We start from the raw sequence: 8,718 nt of genomic DNA, 5'->3' as shown, positions 1-8,718 counted from the left end.
GTGTCATTACACACAGTCGCATGTATGCCAGGCATTCACCATATCTCGATGGCGAAGTGGTCTCGTCATATATCGGTAATCACAATCGCTCTCTATGCGGAACCGATCAATCATGCACGCGATCGAAGTGCCGTATTACCACTTTACGCCCACGGCACTTACACGCATCTGACGCCGTGCTATTTGGAGACACCGCGCTTACACTGTACATGTACTTGCGCCTGAAATATCTTTGCTATTCAGATGAGTGAGATATAAGATCAACGTTATGTCAGATTCGTGAGGCGTGAGATTCGCGTACCGTACCGCAGCGGAGGCTGATGTCACATGACGCCTGATCTACATTTGTCTTTACTGATAGCAAGGATGATGCAAAAAGCAGACCTCGGAAGGGTCTTGGATAGCGAGGTAGAACATGTTCGTTGTGCGTTGCATACAATAACAAAATACTTTCAATAGTGTTCGTGTCCGGATATAGAACACGAGATCAAGCATCAAGATCTCCAGCTCAGGCAACATCACTATCGATACGAGAATCCCGAGGTCAGTCGTATCGTGTATGCAGTCTTCGTATCCAACCATGGGATGCCACAAGCAAACATCGCACATATGCCAATCGATATGCCTGTCTTGACATTTTGTCTAAGGCTCGTCATTTTGCTCAATTGCCCACATGCGCAGCTCACAAAAAAAATCACCAACCAACCACGCCACGAGATCACGACCCACTGACCAAGAAAAACTAACCCATTCCTCGCCTTCAACAAGCTCTACCTTCTATAACTCACCCGCCGCCTACCCGAGCGACAGATCCACTATCTGCATCTAGCCCTCAGCCTCCATTAGCACGAGATCTGGCACTCGCCAGACGACTTCCGATTTGCCAGCACCTCCTACAGTAGTTCGCAAACCCAAACATAGAGTCCCGTAGTATCTTATCGATTAGTTATCGTTGGCGTTGGGCAGCTTTTGCTTCCATGTGCAGTAGGTACACCACAGTTGTGGCGATGTGCAGTAGCCGAAACAGCAGTTTACATGTACGAGCAAAATGTGACGAACGCCACCGTGTGTTTTTCGGAACGCTAAGCCTGTAGGTTGATGCATCAATGAACCAGTGGAGATGCCACGGTGGAGATAATATATGTTGAGCTCTGCAAAGAAGATGCGATAGAGGTGTGGGTTACCTCGGAGTCGAGGTAGATAACTTGTATTACTACATAGCGGCTTTTGAAGCAGGGAAATAACTTCTACCGGGTCATTATAGAACGAATTGGCAAGTGTAATGGGAGAATTTATAGAATCCGAGAACCAGAGAATCGGGATCTCAAAAATGCTAAGCCCGTAGTCGTGGCTACACAAGAGAACATGAAAGGTGTGAATGCGTGCAATTGAGCGGTACGCTGCACTTGTCAAACATGGCTGTAGTTTCATTCAAAGTTTAGCAGTTGACACTGTGGTCATACTGACATACGCGGGCTCTGTATATAGTTGAAGGAATGTGTCTCAGCGTCAAACCATCTCCGTCATGGGGAAATCTCAAAGATGGTCTGCATGCGAGCAACGACTGCTGTCGTCTGGCGTTCTTCTCCGCTAGTCGTATAACTCACGTCAACCATCAGGTTCGGTTGGAGAGTAGATATACTAGCGTTCGTGTCAAACTTCACGTAGAGTGTCACTGCGACGGCTGGAGTAACAAATCTCATTCGTTGCCAAACTCCATTCCATCGTGGTATCATTTCGAACAGAAAACTTCGACGGGGCCGCATGATGGCAAGTCCATTGTTCGAGCTAGAAGCCGGTATAACGCCCTGCTTTTCCATGCGCGTGTCGCATGCCCAAACCGTGAACCCATGATATGCATTTCATCCTCTAGGGACGGGGATGCTCGTGTCGATGTCCCTCATAGCCGTAGTGTATCGTCAATAGAAAGGGACGATACGCTTATTGCTCCCTCTGCTTCTTCTTCTCCTCGCGACCGGCGGACTTGCGCTCCAGGATTTGCTCACGGTCCTTGTCGAGCTTGAGCTTGGTGACGACGACCTTGGAGGCAGCGATGGGGATGGGGACGGACTGGCCGTTGCTCTTCTCGCGAACAACTGTGTTGTGAATTAGTATATCTGCTGGCGAGTGGGAATAGAGGGCTACGCACTGCCGTTGACGTGGAGGCAGTACTTGAGGCGGTAGACGGAGGAGATCTTGCCCTCACGTCCCTTGTTGGAGCCGCGGACGACCATGACCTCGTCCTAGGAAAAGTCAGCATACGACGAAACTGGGGGAGAAGATCTGGATACTTACATCCTTGCGGACGGGAATGCTGCGCACTCCGTGCTTCTCGCGGAGCTCCTTACTCAAAGGCGCCTGAAGGTTGTTAGAACATGTCCCATGCAATGTTCCAAGTCTCTTCATACGCTCATGATGACCCGACGCACACTACTCGGCGCACTGAAGTGCGCCTTTCGGGACTTGCGTCGAGAGCTCGCGACCATTGCGTTAACCTTGGTCATTTTTGCTGTGGGATTGGCGGTTGTCGGGTTAGTAGACAAAGTTCGTGTCGCGATCACAAAATTGGTGTTGTGAGATGTGCCTCTGCTAGGGCGGCTTCGCTTCGCTAGCGCGGTCGGAGTGTGGGTTTCTCCGCGCCGAACAGTCTGGCGCTGCAAGTCGCGTCTGCATCATAGAGCGCATCGCCGAGCCGTCGCGCACTTTCAACACGCGTCGCAGTCAGTCTGCTCCCTCGACCAGCGCATAACTTGCGCCAAGGTGCAGCCCCGATACGGACGATTCCCGAGTGCGGTATTAATATTGCATCTACACCCACCCGAACCCCCGCTCACGCCTACCCGAGCCCCTTCGCGCGAACCACGGTCCCCATGCAGCGACCGAATCTTCCCTATATAGTGGCTTCGGAAGGACTTGCAGACCTTTAGGAATACGCTGCTATGTCGTCAAACAACTACAACCCTTATAGCTACCCGTATCAACAAAGTTCGGCGCAACAGTATTCGGCATACCAGACTGCACCCGCTGCGAACAGCGCCGCGCAACCATCCCGCCAGTACCAGCAGCCGCCGACGACACAAGCGCAAGACTACGTCTCCTACCAGCCGCAATCGTACGCGAACCAAAACAGTGGATATGGAACGGTGCAAGATAACTCATGGAGTAGCAACAACTATGGCGGGACACGAGAGACAACCAGAGGCGCCGCCGAGGTTTTGCGGAATATGAGCAGCTCCACATCGTATACGAATAATACCGCGCCGACGAATACCCAAGCGGGCTTCACCGCAACTAATACAGCCGCCTCTTCGCACTCCAGTCGCTACGCCGCCGGCAATTCGCATTCGCCCCAAGTACAGGCGCAACAACCCCACGCTGGCTACGGACAAGCGCAAGCGCGTCCACGGAGCGTCAACAACAACCGCGCGCAGCCAGCGAGTCGAGGCTTGCCATCACCGGCCGTGGCGGCAGGGTACCCTTCCCAGACTCAGAGAACCCAAGCGATGTACACCCAGCAGCAACAGCGCTCTGCCAGTCCAGCCCAGCCTCAGTACAACAATGCGCCTGTTAGCAACTCACGCAGCGCAAGTATGACCACCACGGCGAACCAGCAGTATGGCGATTACAATGCTCGACAGCTCCCTAGCGTAGCTGCTGAAGCCTCGCGTAACTCTCAGAACGCCACATCGTCAACGGCCTACAACTACGGCAACGCGCAAATGCCTTCTGCGATTGTGCCGCCACCACCGGCACCGGCCACCAGTATGGCGGACACATACAGTGCGCAGGGCACCACCACTGTAGACCCCATGGCAGTTTACGATCCATGGCCAGAATATCAGCGAAAACAGGCTGCGCAGCAGGCGATTATAGATGCAGCGCGCGCAGAAGAAGAGAGGATCGCCGAGGAGACGCGCAAACTAGAGGAGCAAAAGAGGGAAGAGGAACGCAAACAACAAGAGGAAGAGGAGGCTAGGTTGCGCGCTTCACAACCCAAGCCAAGAGCGAAGAAGGCGCAAAAACAGCAAGCGAATGCGATTGAAGCACCTTCTGCAGCATCTAGTGCCGACGGCCCTGCTGAAGCACTAGAGAGCGAGATCCGAGCGATGATGGCTAAGATGAGAGAGCTAAACAGCAAGGACCCGGCACTCCTAGCTCGAATCTGGGAAGAAGAACGCAGAGCGAAAGCGCCCAAGTCTCCGACTGCGCAGAACAAACCCGCTCCCCAGTCTGCCACCTCGCAACCCGCACAGGCTGCTCAAACCGTCACGCCCCAAGCGACGAACTCGAAGAAGAAGGCGACACCCAAACCAGCAGCGAAGCCAGCTACGCCTGCCGTACCCCAAGCTGTCCCTGTCAGACAAGCACAGCCGACCCCAACTCGACCCACAGGTAACACTCACTGGCCACCCGAGAAGAAGGCACATCTGGCGAGCGCAGCAGCAGCATATCTCAACGCCCAAAATGACGTTCGCAAAGTTGAACCCAGCCAGATATTAGGGCTACTCAACAGCAACCCTTCCTACATCGAGTTGTGCGAACAACTAGAGCAAATGGGCCTGAAGCTAGATCGCGCAGTGTTCGCTAAGAGCCTACTCACAGCAGTGCCAGATGTGAATTCTGCATCTCGCAAGGCAGTACAGGCGGCGCCAGTTCCAGTTCAAAAACCGCCAGTGCCGCCTGCCGTCATGAGAAAGGAAGTCGCGACCCCCGTTGCGCCGACCCCTCAATACACACCAGCAACTGCCTCACCAGCGAACGGAAGCTCTTACCCGTCGTTCCCAGGGAGCGCGTCGCCCGCACCTGCACCTGCGCCTGCACCCGTCGCCGAGATGGTGCCAATTAAGCCCGAGCTGAGAAAGCCAGCAAACAAGGAAGAGGCTGCTCGCAAACGCAATCTGAGCGATCTCATCGACTTGTCTCAACTTTCAGAAGAGGAAGACATGGGTCCGCCGCGCAAGAGAATGAACGCAGACCCTTACGCATCATACTCGCATCAAGATGCCATGGCTGTCGATGAAGAGCCTTCCACCCCGAACTTCCCCATAGCAAACACCCCTTCATATCAGCCACAAGCATCTGCGCCGCCGCCAGTCCATCCGCCGCCTAACGAACTCCGGTACCAGGTCTATGTTGAACCACTTGAGAAGAAGAATGCTCTCCGTCGAAACACATACAACCCTGCCACGATTGCAAGGGATGTACTCCTCGCTTGTGGACGCCATCCGTCTGAGCGCAATCTGAACCAACATTTAGATGGACTGAGGACCACATTACCACAGATAACTTGGGAATCGGATCTTAGTACAATCAGGTGGGACTTGATTGATCCAGGACGACCTCCTCCAGGGTATTTCAAAGACGGCGTTCAAGCCTTGACTGAGGATGCAGACGATGAGGAAGACGATTCCGACGACGATGAAGCGCTTCGTGTCCGCGCTCCGCCCAGTGCGATTGGTGAAGGTGGGGCTCAGAAGGTCCAAGCTCTACCCGAAGCCATCAATCCGTTTAAGCAGAAGCGCCGCGGTCGCCCTCCTCGACACTCCCTCCCCAACGGTGCGGGTCCAGGTCCAGCGACACCCAAACGTCCGAGCAACCCCGTTTCTATGAGCCAAAGTGCCCCACGCCCTACTTCCGGTGCTGCTGGGGTTGGATATCAAGCATTCCGCTCCGCTACGGAGTATGGGCCTGATGGCAAGCCACTGCCGAAGAAGAAGGGCCGCCCAATTGGGTGGAGAAAGGCAATCCATGGATCTCCGGCTGCGCAGTCTCGTCCAGCTCTGAACGGTCACACAGGTCCTCTCAAGCACCAGCCGCCGCAACCAAGCTCATTGCGCAACGAGCCCATCCGTATCAGTTCCAGGTCGCCGAGTGTTGCAAACCATATCCCGCAGTACCGATCGTATAAGTGCAAGTGGCAGAACTGTCAGGCGGATCTGCACAATCTAGAGACACTTCAAAAGCATATATACAAGGTGCATCGAAAGGAGACTCTGGAATGCTTGTGGGATGATTGCGGCAAAGAAGTCACCAATTACGACCCTATGACGAACATGAGCATCGAGCGTCATCAGCCTTATTCCTTCGATCTAGAGAGCAACTGGCGCAATCACATACACGGAGCCCATATCAGTCCTCTGTCATGGCAGCTTGGTGATGGGCCGACTGGGGGTCTCTCTGGTAAGGAAGATAATTGATGGGCTTAAATCGTCGTTGAACACTTGGAGAGAAATGATCTAACGCTCTCATTCATAGACTCGCATGATTCTGAGGCATATCTCAGCGATGCGCAGGGACGTCAAGTTACACCACGTATCACAGTCGAGCCCGAGCGAATAGAAGCACTAAGCATATCACCACAAGCACCTATTAGCCAAGGTCGCGGTCGCGGACGTCCACCCAAGCGTTCAGCGGAAGAAGAAGCCCGCGATGCGCATGAAAGACTTGTGTCGCTCAAGAAGCGCATTGGTGGACCCGGTATGGATCGTGGAGGCGTAACGCTTGCCAACGAGAAGCGTCGAAGGGGTTTCATCGAAGGCGACGAGGAAGAGGAAGAGCTGGTAGATGCCGAGGATTAAGGACTGCGAATAAGCTCAGATTTGATAATTTTGTATAAGTACGCGTATACCCATAGCGAGGACAAGGCGCATTGGGAGTCTTTATGGGTGCGCAGTAGAAGGAAGCCGAAGCATGTCTCCATACGTAAGCCATAGCCAATTCAACCATGTTAAATCCATCAGCGATTAAATCGCTATTTTGATACGCCAGAACTCCATGCCCCCATTTGATAAAAGTCGCCGACCTACAAGTGGTATCCTTTGTCCTCCCTCCAGCCTCTTTCCTTGTTGTGACCCTCTCCCACGTATGCACCGCGCAACTCATGCCTTGACCTTGCCTGACGCGGCCTTGGGCTTCTCCTCAACTTTGTGATCGTCGGAATTGACCTCGAGGAAATGGTATAGGACGATGAGCAGCATGGCAGCGCTTCCGAGGAAGATGGCGAGCGAGTAGAGTTGGCTGTCGGTAATCATCTTGGGTGCGACCGCGCGTCGAGTGTAGCTGGGTGACAGGTGTAAGGCGTCAAGGGCGCTGCGGAGTTGTTAGTAAATCCAATGGCAGAGACAAGAATGCCAAGAGCTTACGGAAGCTAGATGCGACAGAACAATTCGAGAGACGGGAATGTCGCGACAGTATTGGGTGCGCAGCGATTGACTCTTGGGGTTCATGTGAAGGCCACCTTGAAGCTTCGGGAATGTCGGCGAAGGTAGGGCTGGCTCTAGCGCCAGATGCTCCGCCACTCGAAATTCCACCCCACACAGCGTCATTCTCACTTTGACACACACGACCCAGGTCCCATATCCCCCGCCAGGCACCGAATTTTCGACTCTCCAAGGCGCCCGGATCCTTGGAATATCACAAACCAACCTCCCCACTGTCACTTCAACGTCCGTACACAATAAGCCAAGATGCCACCCAAAGGCAAGGGCGAGCAGCCCAAGGTGAAGAAGGTCGCGGTGGACAAGACCTTTGGTATGAAAAATAAGAAGGGAGGAGCCGCCCAGAAGCAGATCGCGCAACTCAAAGCCACCACCGCATCAGGTGGCACACCCGACGAAAAGCGCAAGGCCGCTGAGAAAGCCCAGCGCGAGAAAGACAAGGCGGCGGCAGAACAAGCCCGCAAAGAGACCGCCGAGCTCTTCAAACCAGTGCAGGTCCAGAAAGTACCTTTTGGCACCGACCCCAAGACCGTACTATGCCAGTTCTACAAGAAGGGAAACTGCGAAAAGGGCAAGAAGTGCAAGTTCAGCCATGACCTGGCCATCGAGCGCAAAACAGAGAAGAGGAGTTTATACACCGATAACAGAGACCAAGAAAAGGAAGAGGAAGAGGAGCGACGGAAGAAGGATAACATGGACGATTGGGACGAGGAAAAGCTGCGACAGGTCGTTCTCAGCAAGCACGGCAACCCAAAGACCACAACAGACAAAGTGTGCAAGTACTTTGTTCAGGCTATCGAGGATCAGAAGTATGGTTGGTTCTGGACATGCCCGAACGGAGGTGAGTTTCGACAACGAAATTCATGTGAGGCGCGCGCTGACCTGTATCTAAGGCGACAAGTGCATGTACAAGCACTCTCTACCACCTGGGTACGTATTCACAATACATTATCGCCATACAGAACGAACACATCTGGGAACCGAAACTAACATGTTCTGCAGATTCGTCATCAAGACTAGGGAACAACGCGCCGCCGAAAAGGCCCTAATGGCCAACTCACCACTCAACACCCTCACCCTCGAAGACTTCCTTGAATCTGAACGACACAAGCTCACCGGCAAGCTCACACCTGTCACGCCCGAAACATTCGCCAAGTGGAAGAAGGAGCGTATCGACAAGAAGCAGGCTGAAGAGGAGGCCAAGAAGATGAAGGATGCCACTGGTAGGGCTATGTTCGAGAAGGGTGACTGGGCGCAAGACAGCGATGCGGATAGTGATGATGAGGGCGGCGATGAGTGGAACTTGGAGACCATGAGGAAGGAAACCGAGGCAGCGAGAGCTCGAAAGGAAGAGGAGAGAATGGCAGTCGCACTCGGCAACATGACAGTATCTTGAGGATATCCATCCACTTTGGATCGAACACTACCGGGGGAGATGAAGCGGGAAGACCTTGCCGGTTGCCACACAATGCTGCAAAAGCTTGCGGGGCATTACCGGGAC

General features: G+C 53.7%; 4 protein-coding genes across 4 annotated transcripts; 2 read left to right on the top strand and 2 right to left on the bottom strand.

Annotated features, from left to right (window-relative positions):
- Positions 1-1,941: 1,941 nt before the first annotated feature.
- RPL26B (60S ribosomal protein L26B) lies at positions 1,942-2,504 on the bottom strand (the record flags this gene model as incomplete). Its single annotated transcript, XM_049337901.1, has 4 exons — positions 1,942-2,096; positions 2,150-2,243; positions 2,296-2,358; positions 2,409-2,504. The coding sequence occupies 4 exons, from the start codon at positions 2,502-2,504 to the stop codon at positions 1,942-1,944; spliced, it is 408 nt and encodes a 135-aa protein (XP_049183016.1).
- Positions 2,505-2,939: 435 nt separating this feature from the next.
- On the top strand, positions 2,940-6,578 carry J4E83_011024 (uncharacterized protein; the record flags this gene model as incomplete). Its single annotated transcript, XM_049337900.1, has 2 exons — positions 2,940-6,180; positions 6,256-6,578. 2 exons carry the CDS (start codon positions 2,940-2,942, stop codon positions 6,576-6,578), a joined length of 3,564 nt encoding a protein of 1,187 aa, XP_049183015.1.
- Positions 6,579-6,878: 300 nt separating this feature from the next.
- J4E83_011023 (uncharacterized protein) lies at positions 6,879-7,325 on the bottom strand (the record flags this gene model as incomplete). The annotated part of the gene is made up of 2 exons (XM_049337899.1): positions 6,879-7,089; positions 7,318-7,325. The coding sequence occupies 2 exons, from the start codon at positions 7,323-7,325 to the stop codon at positions 6,879-6,881; spliced, it is 219 nt and encodes a 72-aa protein (XP_049183014.1).
- A 141-nt stretch (positions 7,326-7,466) lies between these two features.
- On the top strand, positions 7,467-8,613 carry J4E83_011022 (uncharacterized protein; the record flags this gene model as incomplete). Its single annotated transcript, XM_049337898.1, has 3 exons — positions 7,467-8,058; positions 8,111-8,147; positions 8,220-8,613. The coding sequence occupies 3 exons, from the start codon at positions 7,467-7,469 to the stop codon at positions 8,611-8,613; spliced, it is 1,023 nt and encodes a 340-aa protein (XP_049183013.1).
- Positions 8,614-8,718: the final 105 nt, after the last annotated feature.

This window comes from Alternaria metachromatica, assembly GCF_023757995.1.
Source record: "Alternaria metachromatica strain BMP 0045 chromosome Unknown scaffold_59, whole genome shotgun sequence".
Taxonomy (NCBI): Eukaryota; Fungi; Ascomycota; class Dothideomycetes; order Pleosporales; family Pleosporaceae; genus Alternaria; species Alternaria metachromatica.
This window is presented reverse-complemented; position numbering and strand designations above follow the sequence as displayed.